Source organism: Ambystoma mexicanum, chromosome 7p (genome assembly GCF_040938575.1).
Source record: "Ambystoma mexicanum isolate Mex_15411 chromosome 7p, UKY_AmexF1_1, whole genome shotgun sequence".
Classification (NCBI taxonomy): Eukaryota; Metazoa; Chordata; class Amphibia; order Caudata; family Ambystomatidae; genus Ambystoma; species Ambystoma mexicanum.
In genome coordinates, this window is record NC_090939.1 from 273,683,705 (window position 1) to 273,707,648 (window position 23,944).

Consider the following 23,944-nt stretch of genomic DNA (forward strand, 5'->3'; position numbering starts at 1 on the left):
TTATCCTTAACTTCCTCTATGGATTCTGTGGCGATTACACCCAGAATTCTTTGTTCGGGAATGATTGGTACAGGTTTAGGGTTGATCAAGTGTTCTTCCACTCCCATCCGAGAAAGGGCATCAGCTTTACCGTTCTTTGTACCAGGTCGATAGGTAATTATGAAGTCAAACTCGGCAAAGAATAATGCCCAACGGAGTTGTCTAGAGGATTGGGCTTTTGCGGTTTTCAAATATTGCAGGTTTCGGTGATCCGTAATCACAGTAACGGTGTGTCGGGCCCCCAGCAGATAATGCCGCCAAGCCTTAAAGGCAGACTTGATAGCCAGAAGTTCCTTGTCAGTAATCGTGTAATTGATTTCAGGAGGCGAGAATTTGCGGGACCAAAATGCCACGGGATGCAACTGATTGGTTACCGGGTCCTTTTGTGATAGAACTGCCCCCATGGCAAGGCTTGAAGCATCAGTTTCCACGATGTAGGGGAGTTCGGGGCGAGGGTGTTTTAAGATTGGTGCAGAGATAAATTTAGTCTTCAAATCCTGGAAAGCTTGTTCCGCCTCGGTAGACCATTCAAAACGTTTGTTTTTCTTTAACAAGGCAGTGATGGGCTGGACTATTCGAGAGAATTCGGGGATAAACCTGCGGTAAAAGTTAGCGAAGCCTAACATGCTTTGCACACCTTTTACGGAGGATGGTGATGGCCATTTGAGAACTGCATCGACCTTCTTTGAATCCATACGCACTCCGCCAGGTGATAATATGAATCCCAAGAATTCAACTTCAGTCACGTTGAAAACACATTTTTCCAACTTAGCGAAAAGTTTGTGTTGACGCAATCTTTCGAGGACCATTTTCACGTGTTTCCGATGTTCAGATTCCGATGAAGAATAAACGAGGATGTCGTCAATGTAAACAACAACACACACATCTATGAGCTCTCTGAGGACATCGTTCATAAAATATTGAAAGGCGGCCGGGGCATTGCAAAGTCCGAAGGGCATGACCTGATATTCAAATAGCCCATACTTGGTGCGGAAGGCCGTCTTCCATTCATCGCCCTCTTTTACTCGTACCAAGTGGTAAGCTCCTCTAAGATCCAGCTTTGTATATATGCATGCTTTTCTGACTTGGTCCAGGAGTTCAGGGATCAAAGGTAACGGATATCTATTCTTAACGGTGATCTGGTTCAGGGAGCGATAATCTATACAAGTTCTAAGGTCTCCTTCCTTTTTTGGAACGAAGAACAAAGCTGAAGAAGCAGGGGACTTGGAAGGACGAATAAACCCATTTGCCAGGTATTGATCCAGGTATTGTCGAAGGTGAAGGTTCTCAGGCTCGGTGAGGGCATAAATTCTACTACAAGGAGGAGTAGATCCAGGTATCAGGTCTATCTGGCAGTCATAAGACCTATGAGGAGGTAGAGAGTTAGCCTGATCCTTCCGGAAAACATCTTGGTATTCTAGGTATTCGGGAGGTAACTGGGGAGTCTCTGAAGAAATTGCTGCCAGTGCAACACCAGGTGGAGGGTGACAAGTAGAGACACATTCTGGAAACTGGACCGTTCTTGCTCGCCAATCGATCAGAGGATTGTGTTTCTCTAACCAAGGTATTCCTAGAATAATCTGAAACTGAGGGGCCTTGTCCACATCGAACACAATCTTCTCATGGTGTCCATCTTGACTTACTAGCGTCACCTCTTGAGTGGTATGCGTTACTGGCCCGGAGGCTATCTCCGTACCATCCACCGTAGTAATGACGTCCTTTACAGCCTTGGGACAAAGAGTTAGATTCATCCTCAAAACCATTTCATGATCCACATAATTGCCGATGGCACCGCTGTCGACGTAAGCTTCAATTGCATGTAATCGATCCGGATTATCAGGGCTAATGAGGACCATAGGTATCACGAAATGCGAGGTCACGGAACTGGTTTTCTCCTTTCCCGCTCTTTTTGTGTTAGAGGACCTTTCAGACCCCCTATTTGCATGGGTTCCCCGGAGTCTACTCCTTTGGAAGGAATTGGCGGATTGGAAAATACTCGAGCATCAAACTTGGAACGATCGGCCTTCCTGTTCTGCAGTCTGTGATCTATTTGAACGACTAAGTCTATATAGTCCGAACAATCTTGTGGGGGATTCACTACTTGGGCTAACACATCTTTGAGCTCTCCACGTAGACCTCTATAAAACAGCGTAATCCTTTTGTCCTCAGACCATTGAGTTTCCACTATCAGTCTGTTGAAAGACGCAATATAAGCCAAAAGGTCTTGATTACCTTGTCGCAACGAAAGAAGCTCATTGTCCAAGGCCTGCCCCTGTGAATGTCTTGCGAACAGTTTTTCCATACTGAGCTGAAAAGCTTGAAAATCATGGAGGACCGGATCATCTTGATTTACTAGAGGGATCGACCAGTCTGCCGCATTGCCACTAAGGTACGAAAGCACGAAAGCTACTTTAGCTTGATCAGTTGGAAAGGCTGCTGGCCGGCATAAGAAATGCAACCGGCACTGATTGATAAATACTGCAAACCTCTTTGGGTCACCAGAAAATCGTTCGGGCGGAGCCAGAGGTACATTCCCAGGTAGGTTGATCTGCACTGGATTCATAGAGGATGTAGAAGGAAGATTTCCCCCAGATGCGGGTAACGGGGTCTGTCTGGCTTGTGACTGAAGCAATTGTCTAGCGAGATCATCTGTTCGCTCCTTGGAAATAATCAGTTCCCTTCTTAGAGCGTTCGTTTCCTGACGGGCTGCATGCACTTCTGCCCTTAGTTCCCCAAGTAACTGGGCTAGCTGGTCGGTATCCGAGGTTTCCATAGCGCCTGGACGGGAGTTTTGTGGTAGGCTTTGCGTTCTGTAACGCTCACCTGATTCCCGTAGAGGCGCCGGTCTTGACTGGGCGTATACCGTATCTTCAAAGGTGATGTGTAACACACGGCTGGCTCTTTGGGCTGGACCTCTGTGCACTGTATGTCTGACTCGAAGGGTAAGATGTCTGCAGATAGAAAATATGGGATTAAGGAACTGGGTTATTGAATGTCTCTCTCTTCTTCCCTTTCTCTTCTCCTGTAGAACCCCAAAGGTTAACGCTCTCACCTTAGGTAAGTGAACGCTCTGCTCTCCATCTGCCTCGGGGCAGGGTGCTGTAACCAGTTTCTTCACTGGATAAGGGGAGCAGACCTCTTGACTTCATAGGACTGCTGTCCGTCGTTTACTGCACGAACGGTAAGTTTCGAGTAATTCTAATGTCTTTAAAGTCTTTAGTAATGATGTCTCTTGTTTTGCAGGGTTCCGGCGATGGCGGATGACGGGCTGAAGGGAGTTGAAGATGGAGCCCGTGTGATGAATAAAAGCGCCTGGAAGCATGTAAGTAAGCGCTTGTTGCCTGCTTCACGATGCGCTTTAACTGTCTTTTTATTTTGCAGGTACAAGTTCGGAGCGGCTGCAGGGTGCCGGAATACCCACTGGGTTAGATGTGGAAAGGAGTAATGGCACGTGAGTATTAAAGTTCCCCAATGTCTTTAAACGCACCTTGTTTTGTCTTTCAGATGCGGGATGCAGCGCCGAAGGCCTCCGGAGCGTGCGAAGAGTTGGTAAGCTGTTGTCTTTCAGATGCCGGAATGCAGTGTGAAGACCTCCGGAGCGCACGAAGAGTAGGTAAGCCTTTGTCTTTCAGATGCCGGAATGCAGCGCGAGGCGTTGGTGACAGCCGATGGACCAGGTAAGTGAAGAGCTGTCACTGAACACCGTAATGCTAACCTGTTCTTTCTTGTCTTTATAGGTGTTGCTGAAGACTGGATTCAGGATGGTAAGCCTTTTTCCTTAGGCCCAGGATCAGATGCAGAAGACACGATGAGCGTTCTGCTGCAGAGGATGCAGAATAACGCAAAGCAAGATTCATCCATCGGGTGTGGTTTAAATAGCCTCCTGTAGTGCTTAGGTGTCTCCTTCCACAGCCACGCCTAGGTAAGAAAAGAGTTCCTGCTTTCCAGAAGAGTTCCAGTGTTCTGAATCTAGGGAGTGGCTCCTGCCTCACCCAACAGGAAAAGTAGTTCCAAACAGAAGAGGATCAGAGGCTCAACTGGCAGGCAAGTAAGCAGCATGGTCTGCTGCAGGTAAGTCCACCCAAGCATTATGAGCCCGGCGCTTCCAGCGCTGGGACTGGGCATATTTATGAGCCTGGTGCCACTGGCGCCAGGACTGGGTCCAAAAGGTCCCAATTGGGACTGGTTGGCACTCGGAACCTGGGTTATGGATCTGCTTCCAAGGGAGTTGGGAAAACCCTGACCTTTTGGAAGCAGAGATCATGACAATAGGCTCGAATGGTTTTTGCATTAGGGCTGATAAGACCATGTTGAGATCCCACTGAGGTGGAGGTTCACGAATAGGGGGATGTAAGCATAGAAACCCCTCGAAGTTCCTTCGAAAGGCTTCATTGGAAAGAGAGAAATACTTGTGTTCTCTATTCAGGTAAGCACCAATAGCTGATAAGTATGTGTCTACTTTGACACCAGTGGAAACTAGATAAGACATTAAGGACATGGCATTATCAATAGAGGCCTTTAGAGGGTTCAGGTCTTGGTCCAAGGCCCAGTGACAGAAACATAACCATTGGCTACGATATTGTTTCTTAGTAAAAGGTTTTCTAGAAGCTTATGTTTTGCTCTGACAAATTTAAGTGGGAAAAGGTTCGTTTTTCAGGAACCAAGCCTTCAAGTAGAGGGGCGCGGTGAAGGATCTGCCCTTTCTGTTGAGTCAAAAGATATCTTGATGATGGAAGATCTAATAGGGAAATCCCTGCTAACTCCAGAAGGTCTGAAAACCAGATCTGACGAGGTCAGACCGGGCTATTCGAATCATCAGTGTCAGATTCTGTGACATTTTTAATTTGAGTAATAAATTGTGTATTAATGGGAGAGGTGGGAACGCATACAGTGATAGGTTCGACCAATCAAGATGTAGAGCATCTCCCAGGGATTGAAGGCCTTGACCTTGCCTTGATGCAAACTGAGGACATAGAACGTTCTGATGGTTGGCAAAGAGGTCTACTGATGGATGGCCCCACTTCTGAAATATGTTTGCTACTGACGGTTTCAGCTGCTACTCATGCAGAGCAGACTGTAACCTGCTTAGTTTGTCTGCTAGGACGTTCTTCTTTCCCTACAGATGGGACACCAATAAGAAAATGGGATTTTGAATGGCCGAATACCAAATATTCTCTGCTAGGAGACGCAGGGGAAGGGCACAAGTACCCCCATGCTTGTTGATATAAAACATTGCAGTGGTATTGTCCATTAGAATTTTCACCACCTTTCCTTGAAGTGAGGGAATAAATTATTTCAGAGCGAAAAATATGGCTCTTAGTACCAGGACATTTATGTGGGCCTTCTTTTCCTGAGAGGACCAAATACCGTGAGCTGTTAGACTTAGGCAATGGGCTCCCCAACCGTACTCGGATGAGTCTGTTGTTATGACTATTTGGTGAGGAGGAGGTTGAAAAGGAAAACATGTTAACAGGTTCCCTGGGGAGTCCCACCAGAGTTGAGAGTCCTGAACTTGTTTTGGAATTTGGATTTTCATTTCTTGGCAATTCAAGAGCTGGTTCCAGTTGCGAGCAAGATGGCACAGGACCATTCTCATATGGAGCCTTGCTAAGGGAACTAGGTTCATGCAAGAGGCCATAAAACCCAAGAGCTTTTGAAACCACCAAGCCGTCAGATTCTGGTGGGTACTGAACTTTACGGTGGTTTGTTGAATAGCTTCCACCCCTTCCAGGGGTGGAAAGGTTCTGTGTAGAGTAGTATCTATAACTGTTCCTAGGAATTGGATCCTTTGCAAGGGATTGAGCTGGGATTTTGTCACATTTATGGAAAACCCTAGGTTGAAAAGAGTATGGCATGTTAATTACATCTTCTGAAGCAATTCCTCTGGAGACTGGGCCTTGAAAGCAGTCGTCTAGGTAAGTGTATAGATGGCCTGTCCTTAACCAAAGGTAGGCTGTCACTGAGCCCAGAACATTTGTGAAAACCTTGGGAGCAGAATTTAGCCCGAAGGGAAGACATGTGAACTGGTAACGAGACCTTCCTTTTGTGAATCTCCGGAACGGACGGCGATGTTTGTAGATGGGATGTGAAAATAAGCATACTGTATATCTACAGATGCCATCCAATCGTTTGGATGAAGAGTAGCCAGAATCTGAGGAATGGTCACCATGTGCAAGGTTTGGAGTGACAGAAATTGGTTGAGGTCCGGTAGGTCCAGAATTGAATGGATCTCGCCTGATTTCTTTGGGATCAGGAAGTAACAAGAGTAAAATCCCTGACCTACTTCCTCTTGAGGAACCAACTCTATCACTCCTAAGGAAAGGAGTTTTTGGATCTCTTCCAGGAGCTCCGGGGATGATTTTTGAAGCTTTAAAGGAGAGGAAGGTGGAATAGCCGGAAGGGCAAGGTGGTAACCATGCTGAATACTATTCAAACCCATTCCTCTTGAGTAACCATTTTCCAAAAAGGGAGGAAGTTGGAAAGCCTTCGTGCTACCAGGGATTTATGCTCCTTGATGATGATAGGAGCGGAAGGTATGTACATGCCCAGGAGGAAGTCAAGTAGACTTCGTCTGCTCTTGAGCAGAATTTGAGGAAGGGGAAGGTCCCGACTTAGACTTGGGTCTATATCTTCTCTTTTTAGAAGAGTAGTAAGACTTAGCAGAAGTTGCAGAACCACCGTTTCCTTGAGGACGTGGTTTAAATGATTTAAAATGTTGGTGATATGGTTGTTTCACCAAAATTGAGCTAAGGGTTTTAGCTGCCGTGACAGTGGCCTTACATTTCTGGAGGACCTCATCTGTGGATGGATCGAACAGTGTTTTGCCATCGAATGGAAGGTTGAGCACTTTCTCCTGGATATCCTGGTGAAGGGAAGAGGCTGACAAATATGCATGCCTACGCATGCAGACCGCACTGGTAACTGCTCTTGATCTTGTGTCAGTGAGTCCTTTGACCACTTGAAGCTGTTGGATAGCAGCTTCTCTACCCTCTGAAATCCAAGGAAAATCCGTCTGCGGCCTCCTGAGGGAGCATGTTGGCAAAGCGTTCAAGATTCTACCAATTAAGGATATGAAATCCTGCCAAAACTGTAGCAATGTTAACCTGCCAAAGTTGTCTCCCGTGCTTTTGCGTTTTTGTCTAGGCCTGAAGCCAGAGATGGAGAAGGGCCTTTACCCTTTGTAGCAAGGGCAGCTGAGACTACCGCAGATTGAGCCAGATGATTGCCCATAAATATGAAGGGTTCATCCTTGGGCACCTTGTATTTGTTATCTCGGGCCTTGGAGACGTGTGGATCGGAATGAGGCTTTCTCCAACAAGCTAGACCTTGTTCTATAACAGACAATTCCATGGGAAGTGGAACTTTTGACTGCCGAAATGGCAGTTCCCAAACACACCAGACATTTCAGGCTTATCCTTAGGGAGGATTTCTAGTGCCTGCATGGTTTTAGTCACAATGTCATAAAACACCTTAGCTGGTGACTGAGTGGTGTCATCCACTGAATCTGAGTCAGAGTCCTTGGACATTTTCTGTTTCCTGGGAGGGGAGCAGGGTCGTCGTTGTCCACTGGTACCGTGATTGGCTTAGGAATAGGATTGATGGGTACCAATCCCTGAGGTAAGATAGGTGACATTTTGTCCTTGATGCGCTGAGCCAGAACTTCTAGGAAGGGCTCAGAAAGCATGGTTTCCAGCACAGTATTGGTGATGTTGTTCGCCTTTTGGGAAGGGCTAGGTTGAGGGTCTTCTAGTCTGATAGGAGAATTTGAAGAGTCAGCACCGTTAGGCAGTTGGCTAGGATTATAGATGTTCAAAACCACGGGTCTAGGCACCTGGAAATTGGTTAGAACCGTGGTCGAGGTTGTGCTGGTACCCGAGTAGGTTGGCCCAAATTGTCCTCAGAGTGAGGAGAACATTGTGGGAAAATGTGAGACGACTGAGCGCTCACCGGAGTGCTGAATAATGGTTCTGGTGGAACTGTAAAACCTTTTGAAGCATCAACATCTTCCGAGTCAGAAATTAGAGTAGAATTATCCTTCTGGCTCTCTGGTACCGAGCCTGAGACAGAAGCTACAGGAGATTTCTTCCGTTTGTGCTTTTTTGGAGAATTTGGTACTGGACTAGATCTCGAATGAGAGTGCATATGCCGCTTGCGAGAGGACTTATGTGATTTCCTCGGTACGGAGGAGTTTGAAATCTAGACTGCGGTAGTAAAGGGTAAATCCTTTTCTTTCCATACCGAAGTACCAGAAGTTTTAAATGCGGAAGTCGACTTGGCTTTATCCGGTACAGGGGAATCAGAGTAGACCGACTCAACCCCAGAGGCACGGGCCTCTTTGCATGTACCCTTGCCTGTTTGGCTTACGGAGGCAGTAGAGGGTTTTTCCCGGTACCATTGTTATTCTGTCTGGAGCAAATAACTCTTCCGGTACCGGGTGGGTCTTCCAAGACCCTTTCCTACCTGCAGGTCCTAACACTTTCCCACCCAGAGGTACTTTCAGGTGAATACGCCGGGGGTTTCTCCCGGAACGTTCCCGCAAAGACTCCGGAACTGAGGAGGCAGTCTTCCCCTGGGCACCGACGGCCGGTGCTGAAAGTAGTACCTCACTTCTTACCAATGTAAGCCTCCCTCCCTGTTCCGAACAAAGTCTTCAGTCATCTTCAGTACCGGTCCCAGCTATGACCTGGAGAGAAGATGAGTCTGCAGAGACCTCAGGTGACTCCCACAGCAAAAGACACAGGTACTCAACGGGTGATGTATACCCAAACAGCGGACGCAGGCATGATGGGGATCAGCCGCAGAAAAATGTTTCGGCAACGGATGCACTGCTCAAATCCTGTTGCATACGGCTTGCATAGAGGCACCACAAGTGGAAAAAATAGAAATGAAGAACCAATCACTAAGAAAAAAGGGATCGACAGCAAAAAAGAAACGCCCCGAAAAGGGAGTCGCAGCACAGCAAACAATTCCGACCCACCCAGTAGGCAGAAAAACAGGAACTGAGTCTGGAACATTGGTGACATAGGGTTAAGGTGTGGGCCCAGCACGCAGTGGGACGCACGCGTGACGTAGGCCCCACCCCTTCAAAGTTCTTAAAGTGACAGCTATCTTTTGCAGCCAGCTTTTCCACGCCGCCTGTGGATGAAGGTGTTCCCAACCAGTTGGGAAGGAGGGAGAGCCATGACGAAAGAGAAATAGGTACTCTTAGATCAGGGGGTATCCCAGTTAAAGATTTGTATCCTCTTCATAGTGTAAGGGAGGCATGTTATCACAAGTATCACACTGACACAAAAGGTACAATTAGTAAAACCTTTATTCAATTCTCGGGGTTTGGAAAAACTCCTATGTTGCCCTATAGCTAAGGTAGGAGTAGTCCCCACCATCAAATAATAAATATAACAGTTCTTGTGATGTCTGTCAAAACAAAATGGCTATACTAACAAAACCTAATGCCTGCCCTATCTCTTATGCAAAAAGTGTGCAAAGGGGAATAAATATGCAAAGGAAAAATCAGTGTTAGAATATAAAGAATCAAAGTGGCAGAGTCGGCTCTCCTCCCCATGTTGGACAGCACAGAGTAAGGCGGTCCCCGTAGACAGGATGACACTATAGCTCACGTTCACAAAACAAAGCAGTTCAAAATGCGGATTGAGGCCTGTCTGGCCTTCCACGTTAAAGTCACTTTTCTAGTGTTCCAAAAGTTCTTTCACAGTTCAAAAAAAGGGTCCACAGTTCAACCAAAAGTTTGCGCAGGTCTTCCTTGATCAGGCTCGGACCTCTCAAAGTAAAAAGTTCACATAGGTCTCTCTCTGTCGGGCTCGGACCTCTAAATCACAGCACTTGTAGGGGCTCCCTTGCCCAAGCGTTATTCACCTTTAATTGTATTTTTTATTCACCTTTGTTAGGGTTCCCTTCCCCTAACTTATCACACTTCTGGTCTCCCTCCGTCGGGCTTGAACCTTTTCCTGATGTCAAAGACTTTCGAATGTGTGAGGCTTTTACATTAGACCTCCACAGGACCACTTCGACTTTCCCTTCAACTCGCACTCTTGTGTTATTTGCCCCAGTGTTTCTTGGTCTATGTAGTTCAATATCATAAGCACAAGAGTTAAATATTCATATCTTGAACATCATGCTTTTTAAAGTTCATTCACTTTGTGGCTTTATAACAAAACACTTCACCTTTCGCAGAGACTTCTGAGTGGGCTACTTCCTTTCGCCGGACCACTCCGCTACAATGTACCACAGGCTTCACAGTTATCAGTATTTTTAAAGTTAACCAGAGGTCTGCCTTTCTTCGCGTCTCATTCACACGCGTGCAGCCTTCAATTGCAAGATATATTGTTGCCACTTCAATCTTTCCTTAACATACACCGGTCTTTCATCTTGCTCGCCAACTCACCCGCTGTGTGCTTATCTTTCTTGGTTTAATGCACGAGTCAAGGTTAATACCACAGGCTTGGTCTTGCCTCCCCAACTGTTGTTCACCCAGGAGGGTCGCGGGCACCTTTGAAACACAATGCAGTCTTCTTCTCCGGTATTTGTCCTTCTCCACGTATCTCCTAATGTTCTTTGGAGGCAACATCCTCCTTCAGAGAACTCCTGGGTTCCTTTAACCTTGGTTCTCGTCCCTCGATCTTTCGCTCTGCTCCAGTAGGTTCCCCTTTGCCCCGGAAGTTCTGCTGCTTCTTGTGTTCCACCTTGCTCAGAGTGTGCCTCTATGTTCCACCTTTTATCAGTAAGGGGAGAGCTAATGGGTATCAGATGTATGTAATTAAAGTCAAGTGCCTGACTTTGCCTGACCCAATTAGCGGGACATGTCTAATGAGATTTACAAGGTTTAGTCTTGTTACTGTCAGTCGCCCTCTTCCTCGGCCCAGTGTTGTGTGGAAAAAGGGGGAGGAGTTGGGACATCAGAGAATCCTATGAAATAGAAGGGTTTATGGGTGCAGAAAAGGGGGGGGAATACCGCGTCTCACCCCCACTCCCTGAAGACCCCTCACCCAGGTGATCCTCCCGGACTGGTTCACCCTCAGGGTCTGTATCCAAAGGCAATGGCTGTGCCCTGGCCACCTGAGGGAGAGATCCCCGGGGACTAGCAGGTGAGACACCCTTAGGTTTCTCAGAATAGGTAGAAGAGTAGGTTTTCCAACAGCCTTAACTCGTATTCTGGTGGACTGGATGGTTCTGGTGGGGCTTTGGCACAAAAGGCAACACACAAATCTGCATATGTGGTCAAACAAGGTAAAGAACTTAATTCATGCCGCTTTGTAGAGCTGTGACGGAAGAAAACCAAAATAACAAACAAGATACATTTGTCAGGCTGAAGTTATGCTCCCCCAAGAGCCAATGGGTGCCCTTCTTTGGTTTAAGCCTTTAAAAGGCTCTGTCTTCGCCTTTCTGTATCCTGGCCCCTGCCAGACTGTGAGAGAACGATCTCAGCACAGTTTCAAAAAATCTTCTCTTTGGTTCCTGACTCATCCCAATGTTTCTGATATAGCCTTCAGAAGTCTATGGCTCGTTCACCTTTATCCGACAATGAAGGAGAAAAAGCTCTCCACCTCAGCTGAACGGTGGCCCTCAGAAGGCACTGGAGTTATCTTTCTTCTGGCTCTCTGTAGTTCCTTCTCCATAGACCACTGCTCCAAGTGTTCCAAATCCTGTTTGGTCTGCTCTCCTTGTAAAGGTCCTTTCATCACCTAATTTATGTAATAAGGTACAGGATTGATTAAGCATTTGCCGGTTTGCTAGTGTCCCTGTGATTGGTTACAAATCCCCACATTAAGTCCTCTCCCCCCATGTCGTTAGTGATTTTTTAATTAATGTTGCCATGTGTGGTGTTCATCCCACCTTCCCAACTCTCGTACTAGGCCAATTGCCTGGCCGAATGCAGATGGGGCGCTTTAAGTCCTAGTTCACCATCTCGGCTCAGCATGCAATGTGTGATTCAGATTATGGTCATAGATCCTCCTGATGGTCTCTGGGTTTGAAGGCATGCAACTTTGCTTAATGTGATACGTGTCACACTGCTGGCTAGCTCCATGAGATTTCATTGTGGTTGTGTGTCTAAGAGTGCACTCCCTCAGGGGTTGGTTATAATCTGCTTGTGCAAGTTCGGTCTGCTTTTGAATATCAGTAGAAGAGTGGATTGTCCATCTTTTCCCTGTGTGTATGGAGTGCAACCAACTTAAAGAGTCTACCGAACTAGGAAAACTCACATGCAGCAATAACCTCCCAATTTTCCCCCTAGTTAGTGCAGTGCAGGGTAACCTGGACAGAGAAAGGAGACTTCACAGTGCATGAGTGTCCTTTGCCCCTTCAAAGCCCCCAAGTCACTTCATCCTCGCTAGATTGTCTCCTTAATGTCACTTCATGATACAGTCCAGACCGAGCCCTTAGAGCACCGCACATATTCAAAAGACTTTGCATGATAAATGGCAATTGAACACGTTGGGGCCATTAACAACCAAACAAAGCAATTCAGAGGGAATGGGGAAGCAGTACATCTATTTGGCACTGAGGACAGATCATGTGTGTGCCTGGCACATTCATAAGCAATTAAATGTGTTTCGGTTAACTATGCAAAGAAAGCAAGAGAGGAGGATTTAATTGAGAGCCCTCAATCCCATAGTGGAATTGTTATTTCTTCTCTAACCATGCTCTGTGTTATGGATCGTGATTAACATTGTGTGTCAATACCAATGCCTTTAACTACATGGCATTACAATAGGGATTGCTGGCTGGGGTAATTCAAAGAGAATAAACATGCATATATCATCATTAATAAACTATGATTTACTCACACATTTGAAGAACTGCACCAGTCCTTTTGCTTTAGCATTCATAACTTGAAATCACTCCAGTGTTGTATTTCATATAAATAGTACCCCACACATATATAAAATGTTTGAGCAAATAAGGTAAAGTCAAAAAAGTTCTTCATGTCGGTCTTAGTATGAGCACCAACTGTGATTCTACAAATTGTGTTTTTTTTTTTCACACTCCACCCCATCATAAAAAATAAAATATTAACAATAATAAAGAACTTTATGTAGATAGTTGCTTTTATTTTAGAAGCACTACATATTTCACAAGATATGTGCATCTTATTACGCGTCAGTAAAATGAGTACTGCAGTTCATTACAGTTAATAGTATAGTCATAAGCAATGCTCACATGTAAACAGAGTACTATACCACAGGGAACATAGAATGTGTTGATGCAGTCAGTCTCGCTCCTCCCCTTTTTGCTTAATGACCTTCATGTTACTGCTTTGCTTCTCAGTGTTTACAAAGTTCTTTAACTACGTGATTAGCTTTTCAGCAAGTTCCATGACATTTTGAACGCGCTGTTGTCCTGTAAACAGTGTTGGTTTGCTGAACATTAAATACATTCAATCAAGATCGCTTTTAATCATAATAAATATACCACAGGGAACCAATCCGACTGATAACAGAACAGCAATCTGTACTAACAAAGCACGCTAAAAAGAGGATTCAGCTTGCCTATTATGTAGAATATATACTTCTTACAATATTCACATTATATCACCACATGTTGAATAGGCTAATTCACATAATGAAGCACAGTTCTCCTAGTAACACTGTTTGATGACAAAATAAGTTTGGACGCAGAAGCAGTATATAAACACAATATAAAAGACCCTGCTTGTATGTCTTTGCAACAGCAGCTCCTGGCATAAATAATTGAACGTGTTTATCAGAAACAAATGTACTCTGCTATGAAATGTTATGCTGATGCCATTAAAGTATTGTTTAAATCATAAACTCACAATTTAGAGACTTCTTGAATACCTTTTCCCCAGAAAAGTTTAGAAATCTGCTAACAAAGTCTATGATGCTGTACACAACTATGAAGAATACATTTTAGGTGACTTAGTGCGGCAATATGAATGTGCGTTGCTTGAGAAAATAGCATTAACAATTTCTCAAGTTGGTAAAACAGTTTAGATGAAGCAGACATTAAATCAAAGAGTACCTCTTCGTGGGGGTGGATGGCAGTTATCAGTCCATGATGAATTAGTAACAGCACTGTACACTTGTTCCGAACAGGCTTTTAATTATTCTTCCTACAGTGACGACAAACATTCTCTAATGTGGTCATAAGCACCCACGTGAAGAACATAAGTCACTCTACACAGGTGTGTATTCACAGTAAAGGAGGAAGATATTCTCTCTTGTAGCCTAGGAGAACTTTGACCAAACAATCTTACTTCCTGCATCTGAGAGAGAGCTGTGAGAGGCATGTACATATAACTTCTGTTTCCGCTTGGTAGATGGGTGTTGTTCCGTCATTAGGAGTTTAGCGGTGCAGCAAAAGTGTCGTAATTCCATTACCCGCACTGCCAAACTACACGTTTGCCAGAGGGGATTGCTTGATTTTCCCTCCAGCCAAGAGCTGGAGGTAAATCAGGTTCACGCTGGCAAAAAACTGGCCATATTACTGCCACCGGTCGTACCAGTGCCAGTAATACCGAAATTCCCCCCATGGAGTCCTATGGTACTCCATGGAATGGGGGGTTACCATTATTCCCGTCACCTATAATATCCCGGTAATTCTGGGATATCAGGTGGTGGGAACAGTAAAATAGCTTTTGGTGGTATCCTGCCAGAATTACCAGTGACATACCACCAAACTCCTAATGACCCTCACAGAGTCCATATGCAAAATGCTTAAAGAGCAAGGAGGATCGGGTTAGGAGAGAGATGTAAATCAAGGGCATGTGGGATGAAGTATATATAATGCCCTTTTCCTTCAATATATCCCCCATTTCTCTCTATACAATGCCCCACCATCTCCAGAAAAGGAACCAGAGTGGTTGATTCAGGCATGAGGATGTAATGTGCCTGCAGAATTTCTGTGATCATCCTAAAAAGAAACACCTTTCACAATGTTTCTGTTTGAATCAATGTATCAGAGTGGACTAATTGCTTTACCTCTTTTGGAGAACATTACCAAAGAGGCACTGGTTCTAACAATTATGAACACGATAGCCATCCATCTGTGGCCTATCACTTACCGAATGCTGAAGGATTACTAGACGGTGCCTTGTGTTTCAATAGGACGCCAGTGACATGGGTTATTTGTCACTGAACTACTGATCATACCTAATGCAAGTTATCTAAGGTGATGGTTTTGTGTGATTACAGCACTATCGGTAATCCATCACAATGTATGTTATTATCCTAGGGATTGGGTAGACATTTTAGAAAACAACAAATTATATTTAACTATTGACTCAAGAACTTTTTTGTCTAATATATTTCCCTGCTGTTGAAGTCTGTAAGTTTCAAAACAGCTTCAGTATAGTGCAAGGCGTACAGTGATTTATTCCCAATTCTGTAAGACAATTCATGAACCGAGAGACAGATTCCTTATCAGTTGGAAAATGAGTAATCATAAAAATAATCACTTAAAAGAAAATCATGAGGAATAAGGAATTGAGCAACCATGTGAACTAGACATGGATCTCTGCACAAAACATTAAGGTCCTTCCCCAAACAATGTTTTCCAACAAGTAAACTGAATTTAGACCTCAGATATAGCCTCGATTCTTAGATTATTTGGCAAGATTGGCACCAGAATATGGACAGTCTACCCATAATAATCTCTTCCATGTAGAGTATCTTATCAATGGTAGCTCTATCTTTCCGTAAGCCCCTTCATACACCCACATCCACTGAGACCACTGACTAGGGGGGTTTCGGTCTTGGGTTAAAATACAACATTTAGAAGCAGTTCAGATCCTGTCACCTTACTTGCCATCTTTGTAATCTTCAGTAGTCTGCAATGAATTTACAAAAAGATACACTAAAATAAACATCAAAAATGTCATGAGAAAGACATTCTTAACTTACATGAAATTGGTCCCCCAATTCCTCATTGTAATGAGCCAGAATAGAGGAATTTGCAATGCCTAGCCCAGGAGCCACAGATACTCACACCACCTACCTCTTTGATCTAGGCCCCAAGAGCAACAACATATTATCAAAGGGCATCATTGTGTTGCCAGGAGGAAGGTAATAGCATCAAGAAAAGTGAGCTCAATAGAGATATAATACAATACATGCCTCTGTCTTTGGTCTCAAACTGCAGTTAGAGTAAACATAGGCTATGGGCATCACCTTACAGGGTTTTAAAAAAACACTTACCCCTGAAACTGATTTAGCTTTAGTGCCAATTGGAAACGTGATTAGATTGATTCAGTTCAGCAAAAAGAAATCCATGAGCTTTGCCGGCTTTTAACATATTGGCATACAAAACACAGACATGATTACAGGAAATCTACTCCAATGCATTAAAGCAATTGTCTCAGAAGTGTGATTTCATCTTTTTTTTAGTACTATTGTAGAATCAGTCAAAACCTATCTGACACTTGTGCTGGGCTCTCTGATGAGAACAACTAAGATGACATTTATGTACACAGAAAAGACAATTTTGCAGAGGCCTTGCCTTTAAGCTGAGGTTGCACAGTAAGAAGGGGGACGTCTGTCAACAAGGTTGTTCTTTACCCTGAGGGTGATTTATAAATTGCAGCCATTATGCTTTGACTAACAAGTGGTAAAAAGAATGCATATCTAGCTTCTTTGATGGTGTTTGCCTTTTGGAGAAGAAACACTGGAAAACCAAAAGAAGCATAAATAGGAATAGGGTGTGCAAAACAAAACCCTGTGTAGAGAATTGGAAAGCAAATAATATACTGCCAAAAATAAGCTTCTACACTGCAAAAAGGACAGCCTGACTAAAAACATCCACAGTCTACGATGGAGAGAGGAAAGTATGAGGGGTTGCCCTTGGAGGATTTGATGGTGACAACGGATCATTCACACCAGCAATTGTGGTTGTTACAACACGCTCTTCTTTATAGTTAAATTGTAGTGGACAATTTAACAGTAACTTTATAGTGGCTTTTCACATCCCTGCATTTTTGTACAATGTGGGCTTGGATAAATAAATAAAGCTTTGGTACCAAATATAAAAGAAAAAATGGAAAATGTGTGTGCCCTTTAACTGAAGCTGAAGAATATGCAATGTTTGGAATCTGTTTGAGACAGTACACAGGACGTATAACAAACAATTTAAATATATGTATGCACATATATTTTTATATAAACACATACACATAAAAAGTAATGTATATCTGGTTCCTGTAATTTTAGGGTGTAAGTGACAGAAGGCCACTATCCTCAGCCATACATCCCATTTTAACATAAAATACTTTGTATGCTCACATTTTTTCCGTTAAATATGTCAAACTGTTTGAAGAATTGGACATGAAATTCATCGACATTAATCTACTACATTTCATTGATTTGATATTTTGTTTTACTCTGCTTGTGCTTAACATCCACACCCAAAAAAGAAAACCGAGTTAACAGTGTAGTTTGAAAGTAATATCTAATTTTCATCTATTTAAATTCAAGACATTTTTATTCCAATGAATGTGGATATCCTATGCATGGATTTTCTTTACCAAGATATATACATATTTAATATTTTTGTCAATAAATATAGTTATTTTGGTTGTGTATGAAAAATCGCAAGGATCAGTGCATTTGACAATTAGAAACTATTGCACAGAGTACAATTCCAATGCCCACCTATTCTTTTCAAAGTGCATATTTCGGTTAGGATTTCCTTTGCTATTTTCATCTATCAGTAAACTCTTGTGTGAGTGAATATTTGGGACCAGGTAAGCTAGAAGACTTTGCAGGCAATCTGGTGCTGGTTCTTGATCTTGATGGTATAGAGGGTGGTGCAGGTGGTCTTCTTGCTGGCAATGTCCTGGAAGTGATGCTTTTGTTCCAATCACTATCAATGCTAAAGTGAGATCCAGGAAACATATTTATTTGGGCACTCGACAATTCTGCTGAGCCGGTTGGCTTTTTGGGATGAACACTATTTAACTCAGTAATATGGTTGTCTGTTGTTTTCAAGTTGGCATTGACATCCTCCTCATCAAATGTCACCCATCCTTTTGGTTTTGAATTTTCAAACACTGGTATTTTATTTAGCAAAGAAAAAGTGTCTGCGGGAGGTTCCTTTGTGCCTGTTGGCATCACAGAGGTAAAAGGCTTCTCTAATATGGGCGCAACCACTGGTGTTTGTGTAGCTTCCTTGAAATCACTGCCTTTAAATGGGTTTCTCGAATGAACAGACCCAGCAAAAGGGTTTGTACCACTGGAAACCGTATTTGTTTCATTAACAAATGGGTTTTGAGACGAGTGTATATTTTCCTGTGATCTGCTATGATTTCCAAACAGCGACTCTGTTGGAATCGCACTGTTAGAGTTGAATGAATTCACACTGGTTTGCGTTGCAAAAGGAATTGCAGCTAGCTCCAAATGTTGAAAAGCTGGAACAGGCGATCTACTAAGCGGGGTCGCGGTCCTTGACTTGGGAAGCATATTAAATGACGGGTCTTCAAACGGAGAGCTTCTAAATCTCGCTCCATGTTGACCACCATTATTCACTCCATTTTCTGTGATCTGCAAAGAAACAAAATAGGCAGCTCAGATCTAGTCTGGCTATGTACATAAAATCTCATTCTTTTATCTTAAAGACGTAAAGGCCTGACAAATGTCTATGCTAGATTTACCAATAAAACAAGGCCAATACTAAATGTCTGCCCAGAGAACGTCTTCTCCCTGAAACTCCCCTCAGAGTAACATAAAAGCCACACATGGCAGCTGGTGAGTAGTTGGAAGGCATGCACAAATTATAATGGAAGTTGAAAAATCAAGGGAACTATTTAATAAGATCGCAAGATCATTACAGTAAAAAAAGACAGACGGTGAAGATACTTTCGTATAACAGTACAATGACAAACATTTTTAGGAAGGATGTAAAAATCTACTAGTTAATGAATCAACTGGGAACCCAGAAGAGTGGGCTGTCAGTCCTAGTACCACGACCCACTGAGTAGGTTGTTAATCAAATTCCTACCTTCTTGAGCAGCAAGTGCCATAGCTATGAATGGGGTGGAGAAACATATAAATATACAAGCAGTAAACCCCTGTACTTGTAGTCCCTAGGCCGCCTTTTAAGATCAAGTGATGGGGACCCCTGCACTACTTTGTTGCAGGACCTAGAATGGTGCCTTGTAATTTTAGAAACACATGCTATTTTACACAAATATCCCACAGTGGTTTAAGCCATAGCCCTGCCCCCATTGTCCATCTCCTGAGCACTTCAGCCTTCAGTTCAATATATTAAAAGTCAGATGACTGTACCACTAGGGGCATAGATGAATGGAGCATGAAGGGCAGCTATTTGTAGTGCAAGGAGCCTATCTGGTTGAGTACCAAACTTACTGATGGAGAGCCATTTTCCTGTTTAGGTCCAGCACCATTCCATTTCCATCATAAGGAGAAAATAAAGCCAGGAGAACTTCAGTACGTGGTAACATCACAAGTGAGGTCAGGCAAAGAGAGTCTGAAGGACTGCGCAGCTAAAGTGAGCATCTGCTTCGCAGCTGCATGACGAGTTATGACTACACATTACCCACAAGGGAAGCATTGCTTCCCCCACACATCACAGGAATAGAAACTGAGCCCCTTGAACGCAGCATTGTATTAAAATACAATCCAGAACTGGACTTAGAGATTGTTCTACTAAGTCCATTTCCACTCAAGAACAAAGCATGTAAGGCTGTTCATGAACATACTTGGCATGGTCAGAGGAAAAACCCACAGCTCTTCTTTTACATCCAGGTTTTGTAGTTTTTTTTCTTTGTACCAGAGAGTTCTAGAGATCTTGGAAAGAAGACACTGAAAAGTGAAGCTCTTACTATACCATAAATGTACAGTACAAAAAATGAAAAAATAATTCCATTGTCCAGCCAATGTTTCCTGGTACAAGTATTTGTATAACTATTCCTGCTCGTCACAGAACAGTGCACAACCTGATTTGGCACTGTTCAATCCTGAGCTCGCTAGCCATTAACAAAGATGGACATAGCCATTAAACGCCTGCCTCATCATGTGACACGAATTACAAACAGAGACCGAAACTCTTTGCTTGACAAAGCTAGATGAAAAATCACTTTGTTTAAAACAGCTATTCCACAAAAGACTTCCCTATGTATCATTCCCTCTGCTCTACCATCTCTCAATTTAATTACAGTACACATTCCATTACCTGTTTCTTTGTCTGCTTCCTAGCTGAAAATTACTAATAACTTAGGAGGACATTTACATCTAATACAGGTAATTCCTAAACAAGCAAATCAAAAAATCCATGTCCGCCAAATGGGTTTTAGGTCTATTTGCCCACCGCAACTTCCCTCCAGCTTAACCAATTCCCTTTCGCGACTTGAAACACTTGTGTATAGGCGCGTTATAAATGCCCTATCATATCATCTCATACCCCACCCCACATCTATATTGAATAAAAATTGAACGAAATTCCTATAGAAATGCAACAAACAAATGTGGTAAATTCAGAAAAGGTCAATTGGGCCACGATAAAGTACGCTAATGCCCCAAATGGTGGGCCCCAACATTATAAAACCGATTAACATGTGAACATGGCTTGTGTGTATGGCAAGCACGCACATGAGGTATACAAGCGCTTTGACAGCCTACCCCAGTAGAAGTACAGTTCCTCCTCTCAGCCGACAAGACCCTTGAAAACAAAGCTATCCACTGAACTAAATTTGTTACACAGTGCTGATTGGTTATTGGAAACAAACTGGATAAGCCATGTGGGGGATTGTTATTGAAGAACACATTACTCATCTCTCAGTAATGTTCTTTCTGATGGATGTTCCTACCACAGATTCCTCATCGAAGGCTAGCTGCCTTTCGAAAGTTTCCAAAGGCAGCTGGCCCTCCATGGGCCGCTGTACAGGTCAGTGTTGGCTCCACTCAGTATCGTTATGCATCTTCAGGGCCAGTATATATGGTGCTGCCGCATCCCAGGACCTCAGTTCCACCTTGTCCCCCTAGCACTCAGCTGCTGAGGGACCGCATGACAGATAAGGTAAACGAGCTATCCAAGAAAAGGGGCAGGTTGGGAGGGCTACAAGGAATATGTGATTAGAACTTTTATTAAAAAGAACATTACAATCAAATGTATTCCGTCCTGTCATTGATTTCTCATCTAAGATATACTCTGATAGCAGTACATAAATCTGGAGAAGGGAGGAGAGCGAGAGAACACAGCCTAAACCAGAAAACCTTGGAGTACAGCTTGACCAAAGCGAACTTCTGTTCAGGGAATACAAGCAGTACTGTTTGGCAAACGTGGGCAGCAAAGCCATCTGCTGGGCAGATGTCCAAGACAAGGAACCCCCACTCACCCCCCATGCAGGCCACAGGTGGCAGCCGGGCCTATGGATGAATGAGCCCGGAGACCTTTAGGCACATCCTTCCTAGCCAAATCTTAGTTTTCTGAGATACAGAGGATGACAGGGTTGGTTTAATACCAGCCCTGCCAGCACCAGCATAACTCACAAAAAGCTAGTCATCCGAGAGGCGTAGGAGCTGAGGGACTGCGCCGGGTCCAGCTGATGGAATCGTTCCTCTGTCTTGGAAGGGTGAGGTCAGAGGAAAAACATAGGAATATGGATCTTCTGAGAGAGATGAATGTCCGAAACAACCTTGGATTTAACCCAGTTATATATTTTTTCTTTCTTCAGGTAGTATATTGGCCAGGAATTGGAGTGCGCGCCTCACCCACCTTTTTTTACATGTAATCTGTGGAGATCCGGACTCCAGAGGCTGCAGCACCGGGGATATCGTGCCCTACAGTGGAGAACCATAGTTATGGTTTTCCCCCCTCCCCCTGTTAAGGGTAAGATGTGTGCTCCTGGAGAGGAGTCTTTCCTTTGTCACCTGAACTGAACAAAACATTTTTCACTACAGCTCCCCTAATCCTTAGAGACTGCATTAGCAATTGAATTGTATTCACCTGAAAAGCAAGGCAACACAGCCTCCCTGAAGAGTGTTGGGACACGAAAGCGCAAGGAGGAGGAGAACAGCAGCAGAAATGCAACGGAAGGGATCCAACCCTGTGAATATTTTGGCAGCAATTGGGATCTAACCCAGTTATATATTTTTTCTTTCTTCCGGTAGTATATTGGCCAGGAATTGGAGTGCGCGCCTCACCCACCTTTTTTTACATATATATATATAGAAAAAACAAGGAAAGGTGCGCACTCCAATTCTCTGCACAACCTTCCAGGCCACTGGTGTACTCCTCCGACCGGTTTCTGCGCCAATACACGTCATCAGGGAGGCTGAGTGGACTTGCAGCTCACCGCAGGTGCAGGTGATACAAATCTGCTGCAAGGGCTACTGGTAGATGTAGTCATCTGGTCAGCAGAGAAAACGCTCACGCCCAATCCCACAGTGGAGAAAGGGGGGGGAGTGTAGCCTCAAGTGAGGCACTCCAAAGCCGGGCATATATAACCCTGGTGCGGCACCTTGGCAGGTCTTGAGGATTCCACCCCTCAAGGTCCTGCGAAAAATGGAAAAAACAAGGAAAGGTGCGCACTCCAATTCTCTGCGTGACCCTTCCAGGCCACTGGTGTACTCCTCCGACCGGTTTCTGTGCCAATGCACGTCATCAGGGAGGCTGAGTGGACTTGCATCTCACCGCAGGTGCAGGTGATAAAAATCTGCTGCAAGGGCTACTGGTAGACCTCAAGACCTGCCAAGGTGCCGCACCAGGGTTATATATGCCCGGCCTGGGAGTGCCTCTCTTGAGGCTACACTCCCCCCCTTTCTCCACTATGGGATTGTGCGTGAGCGTTTTCTCTGCTGACCAGATGACTACATCTACCAGTAGCCCTTGCAGCAGATTTTTATCACCTGCACCTGCGGTGAGCTGCAAGTCCACCCAGCCTCCCTGATGACGTGTATTGGCACAGAAACCGGTCGGAGGAGTACACCAGTGGCCTGGAAGGTCATGCAGAGAATTGGAGTGCGCACCTTTCCTTATTTTTCCATTTTTCGCAGGACCTTGAGGGTGGAATCCTCAAGACCTGCCAAGGTGCCGCACCAGGGTTATATATGCCCGGCTTTGGAGTGCCTCACTTGAGGCTACACTCCCCCCCCCCCCTTTCTCCACTGTGGGATTGGGCGTGAGCGTTTTCTCTGCTGACCAGATGACTACATCTACCAGTAGCCCTTGCAGCAGATTTTTGTCACCTGCACCTGCGGTGAGCTGCAAGTCCACCCAGCCTCCCTGATGACGTGTATTGGCACAGAAACCGGTCGGAGGAGTACACCAGTGGCCTGGAAGGTCATGCAGATAATTGGAGTGCGCACCTTTCCTTATTTTTCTATATATATATATATATATATATATATAAGCCCTGCGCCCCGTGACCCCTGTTCCACTCCTTTTTCCCTAGCACTCCGATGCTGAGGGACCGCAGAACCAATGGTGTACTTGATATCTACCAAAAGGGACAGGTTGAGAGGGTGTTGAGGAATCCATGGGAGGAACATCCATCAGAAAAATACATTACGGCAAGTCATTTTTTCTTGTAATGGGTTACTTCCTCCCACTGATTCTTTATCTATGATGGACTAACACAGCAGTATGTGGATCTGGAGAAGGGTGGAGACCAAAAGGACACCACCTAAACCAGATAATTCAGAAGGAATTTCCCTCCCGAAAGAGGCGCACTACCACAAAAGGAAATCCAAGAAGTAATGCTTTAAAAATGTGTACAGGGAACACCACATAGCCATCTAGCAGATGTCCAAGACATTAACTCTCTCCTGTAGGACAGAGGTGGCTGCCAAACCACTTGTAGAATGAGCTCTGAGACCTTCAGGCACATCCTTTTCAGCCAGATCATAGCATTCAGAGATACAGTGAATGATCCACATTAACAGAATCTGTTTAGCCCACAGCCCTGCCACCACGGGCA

At 44.3% G+C, this 23,944-nt stretch overlaps 1 protein-coding gene across 1 annotated transcript in view; it reads right to left on the reverse strand.

Annotated features, from left to right (window-relative positions):
* Nucleotides 1-13,085: 13,085 nt before the first annotated feature.
* The window catches only part of SYNJ1 (synaptojanin 1), a 1,805,713-nt gene continuing 1,794,854 nt past the window's right edge, over nucleotides 13,086-23,944 (reverse strand). The window contains exon 29 of the mRNA XM_069636346.1: nucleotides 13,086-18,548. Within this exon, the coding sequence (XP_069492447.1) occupies nucleotides 17,709-18,548 (840 nt within the window). The 3' untranslated portion in view covers nucleotides 13,086-17,708. The remainder of the gene's footprint in view (nucleotides 18,549-23,944) is intronic.